Source organism: Gallus gallus, chromosome 6 (assembly GCF_016699485.2).
Source record: "Gallus gallus isolate bGalGal1 chromosome 6, bGalGal1.mat.broiler.GRCg7b, whole genome shotgun sequence".
NCBI lineage: Eukaryota > Metazoa > Chordata > Aves > Galliformes > Phasianidae > Gallus > Gallus gallus.
Genome location: NC_052537.1, coordinates 9,047,262 through 9,069,667, shown reverse-complemented (window position 1 = coordinate 9,069,667; position 22,406 = coordinate 9,047,262). Strand labels below are relative to the sequence as shown.

General features: G+C 50.3%; 1 protein-coding gene across 3 annotated transcripts in view; it reads left to right on the top strand.

Annotated features, from left to right (window-relative positions):
* Nucleotides 1-22,406, top strand: part of ARID5B (AT-rich interaction domain 5B) — a 143,786-nt gene that overhangs the window by 29,427 nt on the left and 91,953 nt on the right. Inside the window, exons 1-3 of one of the 3 annotated variants that reach the window (NM_001031220.2) lie at nucleotides 5,571-5,615; nucleotides 5,843-6,103; nucleotides 14,696-14,921. In NM_001031220.2, coding sequence (NP_001026391.2) covers nucleotides 5,595-5,615; nucleotides 5,843-6,103; nucleotides 14,696-14,921 — 508 coding nt within the window. In that variant the 5' untranslated portion in view covers nucleotides 5,571-5,594. Of the gene's footprint in view, nucleotides 1-4,051; nucleotides 4,206-5,570; nucleotides 5,616-5,787; nucleotides 6,104-14,695; nucleotides 14,922-22,406 lie in introns of those variants that run through there. The other 2 variants (XM_040702376.2, XM_015288120.4) reach the window with 2 other exon arrangements.

Here is a 22,406-nt window from a genome sequence, read left to right as displayed (position 1 = left end):
TTATAGCCCTTAACCCATAAAAAAGAAAAAGAAGAGAAGGGACAGGAAGGATTTCTGGCGTGTCAGGGACACATTTCCTGAGCCTGTGCTCACATCTTGTTGGCTTCTTCCTTATGAAGCCAATCGCTGATTTCTTCTTGGCATCTGAATAAACAACAGAACCACATCGCTCCCACTGTAAATCAAGCAGTGGCAATACCTTCCAGCAGCAGAAACGAGAGCAGGAACAAAAGAGGAGAGCAGAGCAAAGGGCTCTGGCTGGTTTGGAAGCAGTGAACGAACCCGGTGTGTGAACCCACCTCTGAAGGGTTGCTGTACTTCGGTGCAATGGCAGAAGCACCTCCAGACTTCCCAAGTATGAGGCGCTAGGAGCAGCACATGTATGAGAAGTGAGGAGACGGGAAGCCCTCAGCTCTTGTTTGAGAAATGGAGGTACACAGAAGGCAACAGAGAAAGCATCTGCTCCACTGATATACCAAAACACTTCACAAACTTAAATCTTGGAGCCTCATTTTCAAAACCAAATCAGAGGGAGAAGCAGGAAAATAGTTGTTGATTTTTTTTTTTTTTTTTTTTTTTGCATGATAATTGCTGATAGCGCAACAAAACCCAAAGGGCTTCCTTACCCACTTCTAGACGTGCAGGCACTAATAAACTTCTGTGATAACATTAATATTCCTGATAGTCTCGGTGGGCCTGTTCTCCCTACTAGAATCTCATTACAGTCTCTGAACCTGAAGTCAATTTGTGGGTGTTTAAAAGGTGCAGCCTTTAAATGGTGGTGTTGCTGCCTGTTCACAACACATCTTATTGCGGCTCATGGTGGTTTCTGAGGAGTCTACAGCAGGGGCTCAGAAGCCCGAGCACAGGTCAGAGCCCACAGTTCAGAGCTCTGTGCTGCACGCTGCAAGGACAGCAGCCCTGGGCTCCACAGGGTCCCCATGACCCAGCTGTGCCAAGCAGCCACGGGTCCCCTAAGAACACGCTGGACTTGCTGCAAGGGGATTCATAAACCTGTTTGCTCTGGAAAAACTAGCAATGTTAGCATGGATACCCTACATGTCCCTTCTCAAAGCACCTGTCCTCGTGGTAGTGCTGACTATAGTTTTGGGTCTGTCCTTTTCAATATACATGACTCCAGTTTGATCCCACGCAAATGATGCAATGAAATGAAGGGAAAAGTGCTCGTGGTTCCCCTTAAAGACCAGAAAAGATAAGATATGATTAGGGATATCCTCCTTCACCGGTGAAATTTATTGGGCGTACTTATCTCAGCGCTGTGCAAAGCCCATTTAGTTGAACACCCCCCGCAGTACCTCTTGCACATCCAGAGGCACAGGTCACACAGATACATTTCTCTGCGGACGGCGGGGCTGTTGGGGATGGATCTAATGTATTTCCTGCAAGATAAAACCTCAGCTCTGTGGTTTTGAATAACGAATACAATGTCGGTAGCCTACCAAATCCATGGCATTTCCTTTCCCTGTAAGACAGGAAAGCATATCAATATGCCAAAGGTATTTTTTGTCTTTGTTTCTTTTTTCCCAAGTTTTTGGTTAAATTCTTTCATAGCTCCCTCCATCTACTCACTGGCTGCAGGGACAGTATTTATGGCAGTATTTATGGTATTAATTTGTTCAAGGAGAGATATTTAAAAAACACTCAGAAAGAGAAAGATGTAAGATATGGATCTCTCTCCAGAAAAGGACTGCATTAATAACAGATAATGCATACTGACATGACTTCAAAACAAAGTCTTTTTCCTATAGGTCGAACTGTTAAGTACCTTTTTTTTTTCTTTCTTAATTGGAAGAAAGCCTGCGCAGGCTTTTTTTTTACAAGCAGACAGTATTTGGCATCCCATGAATGGCATCAGATCAGAGGAGAAGGGGGTGGCACTCAGGTAGTCACTCTCTGCAGTCCTGTGACAGGCCTCGGCAGCTGCCCCTGGGGCCATAACACCACTGCGCATCGCTGCCACCGACTGCACTTCCATTCCAGGCATGGAGGGCAGAAGTTTTTGGAGGAGTGCCATTCTCAGAGCCCTTCCTATCCCAAAGCTGGGTAATGCGCCTCCCAAAACCATCACTCAAATGTGGCGTATGCTTTCCCGAGAACTTTCAGTAGAACTCTTTCCAATGATTTCCAAAATAAATTAGATTTTGCATAGTACTTTTTCGGTATGTAACATGGCCTTCTCGGTATTACAGCCAAGCTTCCTTTTAAAGGCATATGCATGAGATTATGCAATCGTAGTATTCTGGATACCCAGAGCAATTAAAATAAATCAGAGTAGGTATAATGAAGATGAGCCAAAGCATCTGTTTCTCAAGAGGATTTGAAAAAAAAAAAAAAATCTCATCCCCAGAGGGCTGGATCCATCAGAGTTAGACCTCGGGGATGCTTGTACTTCAACAACGCATGCGGGGCTCACTTGAGCAGGGAAGGGAGGAGCTGGAGGTGAGCTAAAGACTCTGGTATGGCAGATAGCTGCGCTCTTTGGAAGCCACGGTTGAATAACCCAGCACGTTATCCTCGGGCTCCTGGGCACTGGGCAAAGCAAAGATGTCCTGGAAGGAACTTCAGTATTGAAGGAGGGCAGGAAGATGTGAGCCTCAGCCGGGATGGGCCACGGTGTCCCTGCCCAGCTCCCCCAGCACTGGCGGCTGCCCATTCTCCTCCGCAGCGTGACAATTCATTAAAACCACAGGCAGAAGACACGCCGTGCTGACTGAGGCCCACTGAGTGGAAGGAGGTCAGCTCACGTATTGAGATCCATGTAGGTCTGGCACACCGAGAGCTACAATGTGCTTGGGCTGCCATGGGCAAACACAGGCTGGCATTCTCTGGACAGTATTTACAACAGCAGCTCCTCCATGTGAGGATGTGTGTGTGTGTGTGTGTGTGTGTGTGTGTACGCTGTTTTCACTGAAAGCAGTCGAGGTAAATGATCTGACAGGAGATGGATGTGGGATGTGTGCGCATGACCCGTGCGGCATTATAAAGCACTGCACATCCGAAGCCCTCGCACACAACATTCCTTTCCAAGCTTGACGATTAAAAACTAAACAGTTGTGCTGCACGGAGGACCATTTCCACCAGAGAGATGCTACTCGGGATAAAGGCAGCTTTGCAGGTAGATGGACCGGCGCCTTGCTGCAGGACTGCAGTGAGGAGGGGCAGCCAGGATGGGCACCGGGGTGTCCAGCCATGGCATGCAGGAGCTCTGCGGCCCAGCTCTGTCTCCACTACATGGGTGGAAGGCCACCGCAAGGCAGTGTCCATCGGACCTGAGAGCGCACCGTCACCGCGCTCCTCAGGCTGTGAGTGGAGCGATGGCGTTGTGGTGACGCAGCCCGCTTGTGTGTGCGTGCATTACACACATGTAATGTCATTAGGGTGATAACATGGCTGTTTCTGTTAGCTGGGTGGTATTAATAAGGTACGGCAGAGTTATTTGACACCGTTTGCAGTCCCACGTGCGTTTTCATATTGCCTTCAGATGTAATTCAGGGACTTGATTTGTGTGAGTTACGGCTCTGATGTCACTTGTATTCTTGCTGTAATAGGTCCCTCCGGAGCCAAATTCATCAGACTCAATTAACGACACGTGAGAGGTGCATCTCGGCCAGCAGCCGGGCACGCACCGCAGCACTGCCCCAACCACCCCACCCTGCTCTGTGCGGAGCCGGCCCTGAGCAGCCCCGCTGCCCACGGAGCCCACAGCCACTGCAGAGCCCGGCGGGGAGAGCCCCGAGCGGCACACGCAGAGCTGGAGTACAGCAAATGCGCTGCCTGCCCCGGCCCCCGCGCACGCAGACGTGAGGTTTGACATTGGATCACGGCTGGGTTCCGTTCCAAGTGTGAAAACGGGTTTAGAAGGCTTTGGTTCAAATTGCTTCATGTCTCCCAACATTCCTGACCACAAGTATTTTTAATTGTAAGGCACGAAAATGAAGTTATTTAATGAACTGATGCTTTAAATGCTTTTGGGTTCGACTCTGTTGATGAGGAACAGTCTTAATTTTGGTTATTTTGTATTCATTTCCAGCCTCTGCTCCGTCTGATCCCGATCCCGTCTCCTCTGTAACCCACGACGCGCTGCCGTGGGTGCAGCATTACGGCCGCTCACCGACCCTCTGCACGCCGGGCGCCTTCTTCCCTCTCCCCCGAGAACAGCCCTTTGTGAGAAGCTTCAGCACAAGGTACGTTCCGAGGGGAGCACAGAAACGCGACGGCATTTTGCGCATCGCTTTTGGCTGGAGAAAAGTTACAAAACACGCATATGAAGTTATCCGGTGCCCGCAGGACAAAATCCAACTTTTGATTATATGTGGAATTTCAATCTCGGCTATAAACGAGGCGAGGGCTTAGCTTATTTCGGCTCGGGGAGGGGCGACAGCGGCGCAGAGCCGATGGCGGAGCGGTGACGGAGGCGGTGCTGCCCCGCAGCGCGCGACCGCCGCGGGAGCACCGCAACCTCCCGGCGCGTGGCTGTCAGCCGCGGTTTGGGGCAGGAACGGAGAGATGCGGGCGCGAGACGGGCGCTGCCGCCGGCGTGCGCGCTGTGGGAAGGAGCGGCCCTACCCGCTCAGACAGCGCCGATGAGCGAATAGAAGCCCGCGCGTGCCCACGGCACGGGCGCCCCGCGGGTCCCGCACCGCACACCCGTGTGGCCCCGCGGTGCCGCCCCGCCCCGCCCCGCACTTGTTGCTGCTCCGCGCGGTGCTGACGTCACCGCTGCCGTCATCGCGGGGCACTGGATTATTTATTTATTTACCCATTCATTTACTCGCCCCATTTATTTATTTATTTGATTTATGGATAACCCCCCACCCCCCACGCCTTCCCCCCCTCCCGTCCCCTCGGCGTTTCGCGGCGTTGGGGCCGGGGCGGCTCCGAACCCCCCGCGACGTTCCCCGCTTTTTTGCCGCGTCCCCTCCCGGCGCGGGAGCATCACCGTGCGGGTGTTTACATAACCGCCCCCCGCCGCCGCCGCCCTCCCGGGACCCCGCGCATCCCGCACCGGGGGGGGCCGGCAGGGGTAGTGGGGGGTGGGAGGGGGAGCGCACAGCCCGGTCCCGCACCCCGCGCCCGGAGCGGGCCGCCCCGCCGGGCCGAGCAGCGCCCCTCGCGCCGCAGGAAATGGGCTTTATATTAGACATATACGCGCAGGTCCTGTCAGATCCGCAGCGCTCGCGCCCGTCCTTTCGGCCCCCCAAAAATCGGGGGAGGCCTCCGTCGCCCCTCTCTTCGCGCCGCCGCCCCTCCGCCGCCCCCCCGCGCCTCGCCGCCGCCCCCCCGCATTTTTGGCGGCGCGGAGCCGGGCGGCGGGGGCCGGGCGGCGCGGGGCGGCGGCGCCGGCGGGGCGCGGCGGGGCGGCGGAGGGGCGGCGGGGCGGGGGGCGCGCGGCGGGGGGGCGGCGCGGGGCGCGCGGCGGGGCGGGGGGCGGCGGCGGCGGCGGGGCGGCGCGGGGGCGGCGGCGGCGGGGGGCGGCGGGCGGCGGGGCCGGCTTCGCCCTGCCAGGACCTGCCGGGCTCCATTCACGCCAACAAGTTTGGGAGAATGTTGAGTTCAATCGCGCCGGAGCCGCGATGGAGCGCAGCGCACTGCAGGTACCGCGCGGCCCCGCCGCCGCCGCCGCCGCGCAGCCCCGCGCGGCCCCGCCCCGCCCCCGCCCCGCGCTCACCGCCGCCGCTGCCGCCGCGGAGGCTCCGCGCCGCTGCGCGCCCCCCGCCCGCCCGCGCCCCCCGCGCCCGCCCCCGCGCGCCCCCCCCCCCGCGCGGCGCTGCGCGGCGCGGAGCCGGCGCTGATGCCGCCGCCGTGTTGTTGTTCCCCGCAGTGGGTCGGCGCCCCGTGCGGCTCGCACGGCCCCTACGTCTTCTACCGGGCGTTCCGCTTCCAGCGCCGCGGCGGCGGCCGGGCGCGGGTCCTCTCCCTCGGCGACTTCTTCTTCGTGCGGTGCCGCGCGGAGGAGCCCGCCTGCATCGCGGAGCTGCAGCTGCTCTGGGAGGAGCGCACCAGCCGGCAACTTCTCTCCAGCGCCAAACTTTACTTTCTCCCCGAGGACACCCCGCAGGGCCGGACCAGCGACCACGGCGAGGTGGGAACCGCGGCGCCGGCCCCGGCCCACCTGCGTGCGGGGCGGCGGGACGGGACGGGACGAGACGGGACGGGGGGCGGCGGCGGGCGGGGGGCGCGGTGGCCGGGGCTGCGAGCGTGCGGGAGGTGGGGGGGCGCGCGGCTGTCACGCACCGCGCGGGGGGAGCGCCCCGGGATGGGTCCCTGCGGGGCGGTGCGGGAGCGCCCGGCGCGCGGCTGTGCGCGTTGGTACGTGAGAACGCCGCCGGTGCCGCGCGGCGCGTGCCGCCGGGCTGGGGCGGGTGGCACCCGTGCCGCTCAGCCCCGCGGGGACGGTTCCCCGCTCGGAGCGCGGCACCGGGCGGACCCGCGCCCCGCGATCCCGGGGCCGCGCCGGACGCGGAGCGGGGCAGAAACTTCGCGCGGCGCCGTCCCGGCCCCGCGCCCCCGTCCGCGAGCGGAGCGCTGCGGCGGGGCCGGGCCTGGAGGGGGCAACCGAGCGCCCCGCTCCCCGCCGCGCTCCCCGCGTCCGGGCGCGCGGGGACGGCCGCTGCCCGCCGCGTGACAGCCCCGGCGCGGGCGGGCGGAGGGTGCGGGCTGGGGGGGGGGGGATGTGCGCTGCCGGGGGGTCGCGGGGGGGGGTCGCGGGGCCGCTGCCGCTCGGGAACGTCCGATGGCACCGCTCGCCGGAGCCCATCGGCGACGCGTGGACGTAGGGGCCGCTTTCGTCGCCCGGATTTAAGCGCAGCCCCCGGCGCCGCCGGCACCGGGCACGGGGCAGGGCCGCACGAGCTGCGTGGCCGCGGTGCCACCGCGCCGCCCGTCCCACCGCGGAGCGACCTGCGGAGGGCTCGGCTGCCGCCTTGGGAACTTCGCCGCTGCTTTAAGGCCCGGGGCCGGGAGCTGCCCGAGGGTGCTCGGGGTCGGGGTCCCTCCCGGGGTCCACGGTGCGGGGATGGGGCTGCACCCCCGGCCCACAGCCCCCTGCCCCGCGGGCAGAGCGAGGCCGCAGAGGGACGGACCCCGGCAGAAGCGCTTCCAGGGCGAAGCGCCCGTCACGTTTTGCGTCGTGTTGTGAAGCTGTTGGCATTCATTAGGCAGGGCTGAAAATACATATTGAAGCCGGCTCTCATCAGACCCGGGGCGGCGTTGGCTGCGAGGCGCAGTTCCTAAAAAGCCCCAGCCGGCGCTGGCCCGGTGCATTTGGTGCCATGTGACGCTCTGCGTCGCCCCGCGCCGTCACTGCCGCTGCCCCCGCCCCGCTGGGCCGCCCGCGGGAGCCCGCCCGGCGCCCATTCATCAGGGCCCGAGTTTACTACGAGCTCGTGTTGGTCTCAGCTGCGCTCCCAAACCGGGCTCTGATGCAATGCTTTTCGCCTCGCGAATAATCCTTACTCATGCAAGTAATTTACATGAGCAAGCATTGCTCATGCGGAGGAGAGGAGAGAGCTGGTTTCCTGTAATTATTTCCCTCGCAGTATTTTGCATTTTCAGACTAATTGGGGGAAAAAAAAAAAAAACAGAGAGAAGTCACTCCGTGCATTCATGCCATCTAGAACTGCAGGAGAGATTCTCGCAGGGAGCAGAGGTGCTGCAGGTTCATCCTCGGCCCCCTCCCTGCAGTGAGGGGCTCAGCGGGACCGCGTGCGCTGGGTGGGAGCTGCCCGGTCCCAGCGTGTGCCCCGCGCTTGTGCCCATCAGCACGGCGGTGATGACACGTCTCAGGCACAGCTCACAGCCATTAAAGGGTGCCCTGAAAATCATTCTCGTACCGTCAGCCCCTGCTGTACGCTGGCTTGGATTAATTCAGCTTTGAAAATAACTGCACACCGTCATAGCAGGGCTGGAGAAATGCATTTGTCATAGAACGCTGCGGGTTTGGGAACTGCGCATCCACTGTGCGTGTTTTTACCTCTCACCACCAGCAGCGTGTGCTGGCAGGGAAAGAGGGCAGCAGTGTCAGGGAGGAGCACGTGTTGCTCGCCATTAGCCACAGCTGGGCGTGATGGGCTGCTCGAGGCAGAGCCCTCCCGGCACGTTCCTGTGTACCTCCCTTCATTTCCCAGTGTGGGCTGTGGAAGCTCCGCTCCCTGAAGTGGCTGTTCCCAGTCCGATCGGTGGCGCTGAACGTTAAACCCTCGTCTTCAGGGAGTAATGGGCCTCACATGGTACACCCTCAAGCGTGCTGAGATAGTGCGCAGGCTGGAAAATAAAAATGTTCTAATTGTGTCTTTTAAATAAGCATAGGAGTGAATTAATTAGACTATATTTTGTCTTTAGTTGCTTAGTTACACAATAGTATTCCTAAGCACAAGTAAGATAAATCGGCTCTTTTTGTGCCGCTTGTCCCTTAATCATAATTACTGTATTGCTCAGGAGAGCCACGCATACATACATTGTGCATTTTTAATAATATTGCAGCAATCTGCGTGCAGTATAGAAGTACCCTCTGATTCACGCGCCCTACGCCTCTGTGCAGGAAGAAGTTCTGCTGTTATGGGAGCAATATTTGCATCAGTTGCTCAGAGATGCAGTTCTGGGAAATACATAATTGAAATATTCTTGCAGTGCTTGTTCTGGCCCTTTCATTCGCATTCAAAATAACAATGGCTTAAGTCTCAGAACAGTCATCCACTCTTGATTTAAGAGCTTTTTGCTTTGCGTGTGTGTGTGTGTGTGTGTAGGGGGGGGGGGGCTCACGCCCAGATTTAACCCTGCCAAGGCCGGACGCGTGCGCGATGCGTGGCGTCGCACCAAGTTGAGCTTTTCCTTTGTAGCTAAAGAGCAGTCGGGAGGTCAGATGAACACCGGCATTAATTCCGTGACCTTAGTGCTTGGCAGGCGTCCATGTTGCTGCGTGAAGGTGCCAGGGTTATGCAGATAATAAAATAGTTTGTTTTCATTTGCTAGGTATTCTAATCTTCCTTTGCAAAGTGCAGCCTGAGTTTCGGGGGCCAGGGGGTGCTCCTGGGGGCCGAAACTTTGGTTTCTTTCAGAGTTGTTGAGCGTTAGCTGCTAATGATGGGCAGATTGATACAGATAGGGAACAATGGAAGATTCTGGCAAGAAACCCACTAGACATGCTCAGTGGATGTATGTGAAAATTGGCTCCATTGTTCTGCTGCATGAAAAGCAAGTAAATTATTTACAGATATTTGCTAATTAAAGCACATATTGTTTTACCAGCACAATAGAACACAATATAACAAAAGACAAAAGAATAAGCTTGCATAATTTAAACCTGCTAATGCAATGTACTCCCTGTTAAGAAAAATATAATTATGTAATCTACAAGGAAAGCTCTTCGTACTGTAACTGTAGTAGGCAAAATTAGGAATGAATTGCTTGTCAACTTGCCTGAACTGAAACAACTCTTCGAGGTCCGCAAGCTATCTGATGGGAAAACATTTTGACTGAAGCCTATTCTCTCTTTGGTCAGGACTTCTATCTGCAGTGACAGATATAAATTCAATTTGAACCTCTGCTCAGGAGCAGCGGGAGGGAAGAAAAAGAAATAGAGGAGGAGGCAGGCAGTGGCAGTGCCAGGTCTGGCTGCTCACAGCCATCCCCCTGAGGGCTCCATCACCACCTGGTTCCTGGACCAGGTGGACCAGAACCCCACAGCACATCCCGCTGCGGTGCAGCGTGCCCTGCCCCAGGACACTCGGCAGGTCTCACTTTGGAAATACTGAGCTACACAAACACAGAGGGGACAGCAGCGTGTGGGGCTTCACCTGGGCCCTCTGGTTTGGTCTCTTCTGTTTGGTCTCGGGCACCGGCAGGTGGGACCCAGCATTCATCGTCAGTCGGATCTTCAGGCAGCCTCGTATGGCTGCACACAGTCTGGGGAAACAGTGCAGGAGGCTGGAGAAATACCTGTCACCTGTGTTTAACGAGATCATTACAGCCCTTTGAAGTAATTAGCAAAAGATTATCAGACAAGAGGCTCTGCTTTGGCCTCTTCCAAATTCTCCTGTGTGCCAGTTGGATTCCTGGCTCACCACATGTCTCCCTTTTCTGGCTCTCCCTGGGGTCTGTGAGTGCACAGTGCGTGCTTGCTGCTCACCTTGGGTCCCTGCATACCAGCGCCTCCTGAGCTGCCAGCCCCGCATCCTGCAGGACACCTCCATCTAGCCTAGGCATGGAGATAGGTTACTGCCTGAGGCACCTGGAGCAGGGAAAGGGGAATAAAAGTTTAACCTGCCTAAGCCACTCATGAGATCTGCCCATGCACCTTTCTGTGACTCAGTGATCCCATCTGTGGGATAGGAGCAACGGTTTGTGCCTGGCAGAAAGCACAGTGCCAGGCCCCTGGGGCAAGCAGTGGTGTTGTGCGAGTTACGTAAAGGATGTTTTCACCTAAATTACAGAGAACTTAAAAAAAAAAAAAAAGCCTGAAATAATAAGGGGCTTTTATGACCCAATGAAATATGCAGTTCTATTATCTGCAGTGAATGCAGCCCATAAGAGTCACACTGTATTTTTTGCTCCTGTGGACGAATGTGTTTTCATCAGCAATGTACTGGGTTGTAAAATATGCATCCCCAGCTATCTGCTGTGCTAAAGGTTTCTGTAAAAAGGCTGGAGATGTTTTCTAAAGCAAATCATACTGATCATATAAATGACATGCAGTGTCTCCTGTAATTATTGGCAGGAGTTTTTACAGTGTGTCTCCCCTTTCTCTCCAGGCCACGTATTTGATGTTAGGAGACAGCCAAGCAGGTGCTCGGATCGCTCTTGCCCTCCAGAATTCCTTAAATGACCTCTGGAAGCGCTGGAGTGAAAACAGTCTCAGCACGTCAAAATTTTGAGATATCTCAGTTGCTGTAATTCTTTTAAGGCTGCTTTGGCGTCTCTAAAATACAAATCTTGCCTTGTTATTGGCAGTGAGTGAGAAGTTGTGATGTAGCATATGCGGGTGTGGGGTCGAGATGTGCAGCCCCCCTGCGGTGCCCTGTGACTCCCTGCCTTGTAAGAGTTAATATTTCTTCTAAAAAATAATTATCCGCTTTAAGCTCTTCTAACTACCTGACCTCTTTCATTGAATGTAAGTATTCCAGCCATCTGCTGAGTCAGGCAATACAGCGGACTGTGCTTGCAGGAGGCCGTGATGGTTGCTTAGACAACAGTGACATAATATTTAAGCATAACGGCTCTCAAGAAGACACTGTCCCTTTCTCCCTGTATTTCTTCTCTGAAAATGCCAGTCTGATTGCATCGTTCAGAAACAAGGGAAGGATGAGAGGGGTTTGCATTAGCGCCTTTTCTTAACCATCGCCCCGTTTTCCACTTGAGAAGTGGAAGTATTCTGATTCGCACAGGAGCCCTGTAAGATACACTGCAATGGCAGGCTGACTAGGTGCCTGCTTTTATGGAAAAAGAGGGAAAAGTGCCTATTTCTATACTTGGTATTTATTTCATGATTAAACAATGATGTGGCTGGGAGCATTGTTCCCATTGTCCACCAGTGTCTGTAAGGGGCACCCGAGATAAGTCCCTCTCCTGAGCAGAGCTGGAATCACCACTCGCTGTCTCCTCTAGTAATTTTGTTTTGCAAAAAAGTGCAATTAAAGACTTTCCAGGCAATGGAGGTCTCATAAACATATCACTTCAGAGCACAGCTAATGCACTAGCTGATTTTTGTTCATATATATATACACACACACAGTGTATGCGACATGGGTGGTTTTTCATGTTTACACAGAGATATAATTATGAATGACATGAAGGCTATACAGCAGATTTCTTTAATCTTCTAAAGGTTTGTTAGTCATGTGTCACTGCGTACCTGGTTTTTATTTATTCAACATCTGTGTGCCTTTGTCATCTCATTGGAAGGGTTGCTGTAGACGGAGTGCAGAGGTGGGCGTGCGGCGGTTGGTGTCGGATGGTGAGGGAGGGACACGGCAGGTGAGCTCAGTGCCATTCCCAGTTCAGGTCCGAGCACAGCGCTCAGGAGGGCTGCTTAAGGGGTGTGGAAAGGGAGCAAGATGTGTAGACACAACAAGGGGATGCAGCAGTGAGTGACCTCTGTTTGGGTTCTGTTGTGGCAGGTAATTTACTTGTGTGTTAGCAAAGCACCTGGGGAAAATGGCCTGCCCCGGTGCTGCCTGGGCCTCACACGAGCAGGAAGATCACACCAGTGGCTTCAGTATCAGGAGCAGCTCAGTGTTAGGGTTCTGATGCGGGTGATCTGTAGCCTCACAGCGTGATCTGTAGCCTCACAGCGGGCGCAGGGCAGGCCCTGCTGGCCAGCGGCTTGAGGCGCAGGCCGCCATTTTGGCCTCCTGAGGCCTGGCCACAAGGCCTGAGGCTGGAGGCCAGCTGCCCCTCCCAGGTGTCCTTGCCCATCTGGGGCCCTAGGGATGGAGCTGCCACAGGGAGACAGGGCCCTGCCACCCTTGTGGACATGGCTGTGGCGAGGTGATGGGGCAGCCTGTCCTCCTACCTTGCTGTGAGGCCTTGGTGCTGCGCGCAGACACCCAGCGCCATTTTGTGAAAGGCGACCGCCCCTTCAGCATTGGTACAGCAGGCCTTCTTGTTTCTCCTTGTTTGCCCCTGGGTGCACATCGTGCGCGTGTGTGTGAAGGTTGTATTCTCAAAAACAAGTTTATTCATTGATGATGTAATACTGATTGTACTTTTCTTTTGGTTAATAAATTGTCTGCTCAGCTTACTTTGTATGCCAGCCAGAATTAGTCATACCAGTTCTTGGAAAGGATATGAAGAAACTAGTAATTGAAATCATAATCATTTGATCATGAGAGCTATTTGGAAAATAATATTTTAACCAAAAACATGTCTGATCTCCGAGTCAGGTTTTTATTAAGAGTGCTGCTATGTAGCTGCCCCTGGTGTTGAGCGTTAGACGTGGTGTGGTGGCTGAACGCAGCGTCCTGAAGGAGGGCTTATCCACAGGCTGCCGGGACTGTCTGCAGTCAGGCTGAGATAGATACATATGTATGTTTTTCATCCTGACATTTACTAGTCACCATGTAATAGCTATAAAATACATAGCAACTACAGATTTTTTTTTTCTTCTTAATTTCAAGGGAATGGTGTAATGAAATTGGGTGAAACCATCCATTGAAATTGTACTTTGTAGTACACAATGCTTGTTTACAAAGTATTGACGTCTGTCATAAACAGAGATTTAAAACATCACTGCTATTGTTTGGAGTTCAGGGGAAGCTCTTATGCTGTGCTATGATAAAAGGGAAAGATTTTATTACAAGCTTGCTTAGCATGCCTTTCGTTTCTGACCAAATACATGTTATTGCACTAAATGTAATGAAGGCGCCTGCTTATGAAGCAATTTGGTATTATATGAGGGAGAGTGGAATATCAGGTCTGCTTTTTTAAGAGATCCTTCATGTTTTGTGTTGTGTCTAACTTATCACAATACAGCTTTTTTTGTTCTTCCTTTTCTTATTTTTTATTTTTTTTTATTTTTCTATTGAACAGTATTTTATTTCCTGAGGAATTTGTTCAGTGGGGAAAAAAAACATACACACACACAAAGAGAATCAATCGTGCTTTTCTCTTTGTTTGATAACTGAAAGAATTTCTCTCCCCTTTGCAAATACTTCTTGTTTATTTGGGGGAAAATTGCATTCTGGTTTATTTATTTCAAGAACCTGTAACCTTACTTAGTGGTAGAAATGTACGGAGTGCAAGGTGTGGTAGGCAGCCAGCTCTCATTACAACATAAATTATTTCTGCTATTTTAACTACAAAAATCTGGAGTGTATCTTCCTGGATATTTATGTATGTATGTTTGTTTATTTTTTGAGGCTTTCTGGAGCCCGTGCTTACTACAGTCAGCTATAAAACATTCTGCTTATTCATCGCAACTGAGAGGAGTTGATTGTTTCCTGGAAGGATAAAATTCAGCAATTAGAGCTGTTTAATTCAAGTATATGTTCTGGAGGCTAAACTAGGTTTAAGTGCTTTTCTTAGAATGTATGTTTAAGAAGGGAAAAAAATTACAGTTCTCTTCTGATCTTGAAAAGGGTTTTCAGAAACATGAGAATGTGCAAGTTTCTTTTGGTGGGAAGCACATAACGTTTATGTAGTATTTCTTTTGGGATTACATCACAGTTTTATTTAATTTTTAGGACAAAAGTTAAATTCAATATTTGTGTATAAGCCAAGGGAAAATGTACCATAAACACAGGAATTTTCTGGTGAGTCAGAGTTCCAAGAATCTGAGATTTACTTAGTCCATTTATTTCAGGACTAGCTATAACCATTAGTCATCCAGCCATGAATTTTTACATTTGCAGCTAATTGCACCTAAAAAACAAACTTTCCCTCAAGGCTTTCAGTTATACAGAATGTGCTTTGGCAACCTGCATTTCAAATGCCTTTTAGGATCATTGCCCTGGTCTTAGAAATTCTCTTTAGATTGTATTTGCTTCACTTAGACAACTAATATTTCCTACTAGGTGATAGGAATAATGAAGTATGAGATATTCTGCATCACAGGAAAATCCATCTGCCAACAACAGGACAGACTCTTCCAACAGCCTTTTTGGGGTGGTTGGCGTTAAGATTTTATCAGCCACTGTGGAGCCTTGTGTGACATGTACTCTTATTTGACTGCTTCTTGCAGGATGAAGTTATTGCTGTTTCAGAGAAAGTCACTGTGAAGCTTGAAGACTTGGCAAAATGGGCCCAGTCCGATTTCTCCAAGTGGAAGTGTGGTTTCCGGGCTGAGCCGGTTAAGCCGATGGATGTGGGAAAGAATGGGCAGAAGGAGGCCTTGATGAGATACAGACAATCTACGCTCAATAGCGGCTTGAACTTCAAAGACATTCTGAAAGAGAAGGCTGACCTTGGTAAGTGTCCCTTGCTTTCTGCCGTGGGGAGGGCCTGTGTTTGACTTGTTTCAATGGCAGATGAGCTCAGTCCTGCCTAACTGTTGCCAATCCCAAGGTATGTCTGCACTTTGGGCAGAGGTGTGGTGGTGAGGTGTCCCAGCTGGATGGGTAGGAGTGGTGGTGAGCTCACTGCAGGCTTGCTCACTCTGCAACTTGGTTCCCTGGAGATGAACACGGCGTAACTCTGTGCCACCTGTCTACTCTATAGAAATATAGCTTAACCCTAAGGCTCAAATCCTGAAGATGGAAGCACAGTAGATCGTCAAGGGTTTTCCCTGGGGCAGTGCAGGCCTTGGGATAAGGTGAACATTGTGTATAATGTGTAAAGGAATGTGCCACATCTTCGCTAGGCCTCCTCCACATGGAAGGGGAGACTGAAGGCCTTTCAGTTCTTACGTCTCACCTTTTTGGAAGCTCAGGGTTCTCACCTGTTTCTAGTGCTTATCCTGTCTCTGTAGGATCAGTTTTGAGTCTGGTTTGGTAGGGAAATGTCCACTATTTTCTCAGAGACGATGCTGGTAACTAATGACTAAACCTGGTGTGTTTTGTTGTAATCTTCAATGTTACTGTACAGCTTAGGCCTTCTGCGACTGCCCTTCTGTTCTCTGGATATAGTTTGCACTTGACAGACATGTTTTCTTCTCCTGGCTGTTGCTAGGGAAAGAGGTGGTACCTGTGATACTTTGGATGGTTGCAAACAGGATTACAGCTCTGGGACTGCTTTTGTATCTCTGTGATGCTCAGACCTTTGAAATTGTGGTGGGGGCCCAGGGTCCAATGGAGTTGGGTCTCCAGTTGGTAAACATGCCTTTGTGTGGTGTTAGGACTTTGGATGCGTAATAGCTGTCATCCCAGCAACATTTCTCTGTTGTACCAAACTTCTAACAAATGTTGCAAGTTTAAAGATAAATTTAGGATGTAATGAGTTGGAAGGTAAGAAATTAAAAGTTAAGGCTGTTGCTTGTGAGGAAATGCTTTTGAAAGTAGGTGAATAGGAGATACGGGGCCAGATTCAGTATCTTAGTAGCACAACTGTGTTGGCACCGAAGCCAAGTTATACTGTGCTGAAGATGTGTCTTGGAGGATTTATCTTCTGCATCTTGTGTTTCTGATCTTGCCGAGTGGTGAAGTGATTTTGTCGATCTTGTGTTTCACCATTAGATGTGTAGGTTGGAAGATTAAAGTACAACTGGAAGTTGATCTTATTTTTCATTACCTCTCCAGGAAAAAAATCAACAACAAACAAACAGAAGACCTATGCAATTCTTTCTCTTTTTCCTTGGCTTTTCTGTGTGGTTTCTTCTAGTTCATAATTACATGCAATGGTTTTCTCTCCTATTGCCCTGGCATCTTCTTTAGACTTCTTGCATTTATTTGTGTTTATTGTGTCAAAAGAAGCTTAATGTTTCTCAGACAGAACTGCTGTGGGTTAATATTTTCTTGGTTTTGTCTTTAACAAACAAGAAGACCCTTGTGGTAAGTTGTGAAATTGCTGTTATCTACCCTAGGAGCCAAAGAAAATTATCTTTAAGCCTAAAGCTTATAGTTGCATGTTAAGCCTTTGAAAGTAGGGGTTATGCTTATGGAATCTAAAGTATATGCTGTAATTTTGATAACCCACGTTCTGATGTTGTTTATTTTTGGTCAGTGTCTCTGGCTATACTGTTAGGCCTTTTTTTTTTTTTTTTTTTTTTTTTAATTAGAAAAGGTTATTTTGGCTAATATTTGACTGTGATCACTGTTTTCTTCATCACAACTGGTTGATGGGAGTAGTGAAGCCAAGGGTTCACTGGGACTTGTAGTGTCAGGCATGTTGGTAGATAACTGATCAAGCCTGTGAAACACAATCCAAAAACTTCTTAAATCTAATAGTAAGGATAGTTTTAACTACTGGAGAAACTCAAGAATTTAAGGATATTTTGCTTCCCAGATCTGAGAAAAACTCAGAGCAGTGATCTTCACTGTGAAGCTGCCCTGCATCCCAAAAGCTGCCCGTGAGCTCTGGTGTTGCTCCACCAGTGAAGAACATTTACTTCTCATTCTGTGTAGTCAGTAGGATTGATTCTGCACTCTGAGGATTGCCATCTCTCCAGCTCTGGGTAAAGGCAATAACATAATGCTCAGCATCCAGAGCATGGGGATTTCAGCTGCCTGTGTTTTCTGCTGTCAAGATGGCAGGTTTACTGCCTGTTAGGGCATGTGCCCACAGACCTTTTCCAATACTGAGCATCCTGCCAGTGGATTTACTAGCAGTAACTTATGCAGGAAGTCTTCTGCGTAACGCAATGGGGTAACTGTGGTCTGAATGCAGTGCTGTAAACTGTGAGTGAGTGTGGTGCGCTGTTGTGTGAGGTCCCTCAGCTGTGAGCATCAGCACAGTCACCTGAGCAAAGTCAGTCAGCCCAAGTGGAGTGGTCACCTCCTGCATGTCAGTGGCTTCCCGCTACTGCAGTTCCGTTCCCTTCCTTGTCAAATTCTCTGTGCTGTGCCCGTGCAGACATTTTGCAGAGAGGTTCTTCACGGTGCTTCAGTGGGGCAGCGTTGTATGGAAGGTCTGAAGGCAACACATCCGTTCTTGTGCTAGTCTGGCAGGCCATACACAAATCTGCCGGTGACACCCATGTTTAGCCCTGGCTGTAGACAAGGAAGCTGCTGAACCAGGTGTTGAAAAGGCATAGATAAACAAAATGATCTTCTGGACCCCTTTTTTTCCTATGAAATAGCACGTTTCCATTACAGAAAAATCCTATCAAAGTAAGTTGATTCTGAAAGGCTTCTTACTAGATGTTTTTGGATGAAGCTGTAGAGGGTAATAGGAAATTATATTCCTATTAAAGTCTTTAAAAAAACTTTACACAAGAAACAAAATCAGTTTCATGTAGTACCGAGAAGTGGTGAAGGGTGAAATAACCTGTATGAAATGAAAACATGACTGATACGGAACCAAGGGAGTGGCACTGTGAGAAGGTACTTAATTAAACACATTACCGGGGAGCAGGGCAGCTTTACACAATAGGCAAGCAAAGTGGGACCTTGGTATATGAGCAGCTTCTACGTTGTATGGTATGCTGTGTGGCACTTGCTTAGACAAAAATAAGGTGACAACTGGTTAATTCACAGCCCAGAGAAGCTGTGCGCCTATAACTCAAAGTTGACCCTAATTCAAATTATGTAGCTCTGTCTCAGTTTCTTCTCTTATCTTTTTATTTTCCCTCTTTCCTTGTCTGCTTTTTCCTCTTGTCTCTTTTTCTCTTCTTCTCTTTGTTTCTCTTTTCCTTCCTTCTTTTCTTTTTTCTCTTTCTCCTTTCTTTGTTTTTTCTTTTTTTGTTGTTGTTTTGTTTTTTCCCAGAACTGTTTTTCTCTGTAAAATGCCATTGTTTTCATCACGAGGGAATTATGCAGAACTTTTCCTCAGGTCTGTGTTAAATACAGCAGGTCTGTAATGGCTTTTTTTTTTCTTTTTGTGAGCTTTCAACATTTCAACCGGAGTAATAATTTTTAAGAATTATTTATTTCTGCATTTTGAGCTATTCATGTTATACATTCTGTCCCTTTCTACAAATATGTCAATATTGAATGCTAGCAGTTTATGTCTTAAGTCTATTCATAGCTTTCTGAATATTTCTTTCAAATGTTGGGAAAAATAAAGAAAAACAATGCAGCATATAAAAATAGAGTTGCTCAGGAATGTATTATTCATAATGAACATGAGAACCTGTTTTTCCAGAAGAATTGGTCTGATTAAATCATTCACTACTAAGGTCGCTAGTTATTTATTTTTGTCTTCAGGATTATTTAGGGGATTTTTCTTTGTAATAAATGGACTTGTATACCCATATTTGGTAAACCAGTGGGAAGTAACCAAGTGAGGGATTATTTCATTTTACAAAATTTTTAGCAACTAAGCAATGTAAACACTATCAGTTAAATATGGCAAAGTTGCATATTTGTATTCCTTGGGCTATAGTTTGACAAAAATTCAAATTATTTTATATAACACTGCTTCTTACAGACTTCCTTTAAGTGAAGTATGAAAGCTGCAGTGTAAGCTTTATTGGCCTATAAATATGTCATTATAGTTGGACTACATTTATACGCTTTGGATTGTTGTTTAAGCCAAGAAAATATGTCTATACAGGTTGACTTTTCATTGAAACCCTTTGAGGCATACAACAGAATGTATTTTAGGCCAAGGTTATTAAAACAGCATTTTCATTTTTGCTGCAGACTCATTGTCAATTATGCTGCCACAAACTGTCTGTGGATAGGCAGTTATGAATGGTTTCGTCTCTAAATGTGTCTTTAGAAAAAGAAATAAAAGATAGAGGAGTCAGAGCTGAAATTGAGAGTAGAGACGGAGGGCAAATGGCTGGATTTAGTGCTGGCAGCCCCCCCGGCTTGGACTGGACTGGGCTGGGCTGTGGTGGCTGTGCGGGATGGGGAGGTGGGAGCTGCACAGCCCCAGCTGTGTCACCGTGAGCCAGCGTTGGGCATCCCCATGGGGCATGAGTCTGTTGTGACAGAGTTGTGGGTTTGGTCCTCGCGCTGCTGTCACCTCCCTCTTTACTCGTCTTCTGTGATGCTTTATGATGCTAGAATGGGTGGTTGAAATTGGCACACTGTGGGCTATCCTCTTCCTGTACTGGCAGCGTTAGTGATGGGGATGAGCAAGTTCTGGTGCTTACTGAGGGGGTTTTATGCAGTCTTTATGTGTTAGTTTGGATCCAGTGAGGGAGAACCAAAGAGAACAGTGCATGACCCTCTGATTTCACTTACCATTGTAATTGGCACGTCTTCTCCAGGTGGAGACTGTCAGGACATAATATAGGCAATCTATAGTATTGTTGGTACTGATAATCTACAGCTGAGCTGCATTGTGACACTCTTGGAGATTTCCTTGTTCATTGTGAGGCGCTGCTGAATTCAGGCTTGCCGGACTTAACTGGATGCAATAATTTCTGACCAGCTGATGACTGACCATTCAGAGTACAGCTATTTTGGATATCTGGTGCCTAAGTCGTGCCTCTGACTCTCTTCCCTGCTGCTCCTTCTTTGTCTGCTCTTTTTTGTCTCCTCTCCTTTTTGCCTTCTTGCCCCCGTCGTCCTGACTGAATCCCATTTGATCTTGATCAAGCTCCTGTAAGTGTCCCATTATCCCATTTTCCCCTCTCTGCCCTTGCACACTCTATGTTGGCTTTTGTCTTGTGGGTCAGAGTGACCTCTCTTGTTCATTTCCACCAGCCCAACTGATAAAGCTCCTTTGCTGCAGATGAGGCAATTACTTGGCTTGGTGTTGTGCTTCACGCAGCCTGGATGGAGGAAGATGGTTCCTGGGGAGGGGACCATGGCTGGCACATGCCAGCAGCACTGCTGCGAACCAAGAGAACCCACAGGCTATGGGCAGTGCTAGGAGTGCTTGGCAGGGGACTGCTGAGCGGGGGCCTTCCTTTGCTCATATGCCTCCCTTTACTTTAATTGCCATTTACCTTCAGTGTTATTTGGCATTAGGAATAACCTGTGGTGCTGAGCAGACAGACAACTTTGGCCTTGAACAAAGAGGGTGAGATAAATGTTTATTTTTTACTTGTTAACCAGTTGGATGAAGATAACTGATAGGCTGCTGGCTCCCTTCTGAATGCTGGCAGGTGCTGCTGTTGGGAGGCCCAGCGTACTCTCAACAGTCCCATGATAAGAGCTCACTTTCATTTTGGGAGGCCCAGTAGCCTTCCTCCCCATGTGCTCCCTGTCTCCTCAACCCCTGCTGCCCTCGGAGGGGTTGGTGGGGTCGCTGGGGCCTTTCTGAGCCATCTGGTCCTCCTGTGGCTGCGTGACACTGGGATGATTTAAGTGCTGTTCATTCCTCCCCTCCTCTGGGGGCAGCCTGCTTCATTACAGGGGAAGTGTATGGGGGAATCGTAAACATTTCAGTACATGGTGCTGGCTGTGGAAGCTTTTTTTTTTTTGCCACTGGCTTGTGTTGAACCTCATCCATTTGTGGCTCTTGAAGGGAGTTCTAGCACCATGTATTTAGAACTCCAAGTATGCTTTGTCAATGAGATGAAATTTGGATTTCTTTTCAGATCTTGACCTGACTTGGAGCTCCTATGAAAGGGGGCTGGGGGGGGGCTGGGAGTAGAGGAGGTGGGTGTTTTGGTCTTTGAAATGCAGAAGTTGTGCCGAGAAAAAGGAGAATCCCATGTAACTCTTCTCTGTGTAGCCCCTAAATGGCAGCCCTCGCCCCACGCTTCCTGCAGCAGGAGCAGGCTGACACGGTTATCGGGCTGTGCTGATAGTGGCTGTCACTGTGTCAGCATTTTCAGTGACGTATTGGAATGACGGGGCACTTTGTCAGTGGTGTGGAGCACAGCCATCTGCAACTGCACTTCGCTTTGGAAGTGGGCTGGAAGAAATCGCTGCTGTGGGACGGCACTGGGGGAAGAGTTAAATTTCAGTGCCTTGCAAAGCTGGAGGAATTGCCCCGCGTTCTGCTGAGGCAGAAGATGCAGCGTTTTGCACCATTAACAAGGGCTTGGTGCAGCCTCTCCATGGCACAGCAGTGGCCTACACAACTGCAGAATAGGTAGATAAAAAAGAAAAGGCCATTCACAGGCAGTGTAAAGGCAGCCATTGTGGGACGGTGTCCCTTTAAAAGTGTTTGACGGCTTTTTTTTTATTTTTGTCTGTTTTTAGCACCGAGGTTGACCTTGCCAGGCTGTGTAATAACCCACATGTGTCTGCTCTCCAGGATTTTTTCCCTTCTAGTCACTGTTGAATCTTGCATTTAATTCTTACTGACCATGAGGTTTTGTTCCAGTAACTGGAAACGTGCGCCTCTCGGTGCAGTGCCGCCGTGCTTTGCATCTGACTATCTCTCAGAGTCTGCCTTCTTTTTTCTTCTTTTTTTCCCACTTTTGATTTTGGAGGGTGCTGTTTTCCTCCCCAGCCTTCTCTCTGATTTCCGTCCCTGCCCATATTGTTTCTGGATCCCAGAGGGCCCCAGTTTGGGACTTGCATTGTTCAAGTCCCCGCATGTGCCATGCCCAGTGCCACGGAGGGAGGTAATTGGCGCTCTCCTCCTTGTGCCGTGTCTGCTGGTTGGACTGCTGGTCCTCCATAGGCCGTCGGTACCTTTTCCTGCACCACATCCCTCTCATGCAGCCAGCTAGAAGTGTCTGAGCATGGAGATCTGTAAGCCAAACACCTACAGAGTGCTTTGATCTGGTCATGTGTGTTGGAGGACATCCTCTTCTTCCCTCCTGGCTCTTCTCTTGGGCTGTAATTCCACTGTGCCATAGCCAGGGAAGTGAAGCCTCACATTTGCCTGACTCTGTTCCCCCCATTCATTGAGAGAAGCTGTCCTTGCCCCACCCTGAAGCACTTCCCTTGCTGCCCACGCTGCCATGCTGAGGTGCTCTGGCCCTTCTGTGGGCACTGCTATGCCCA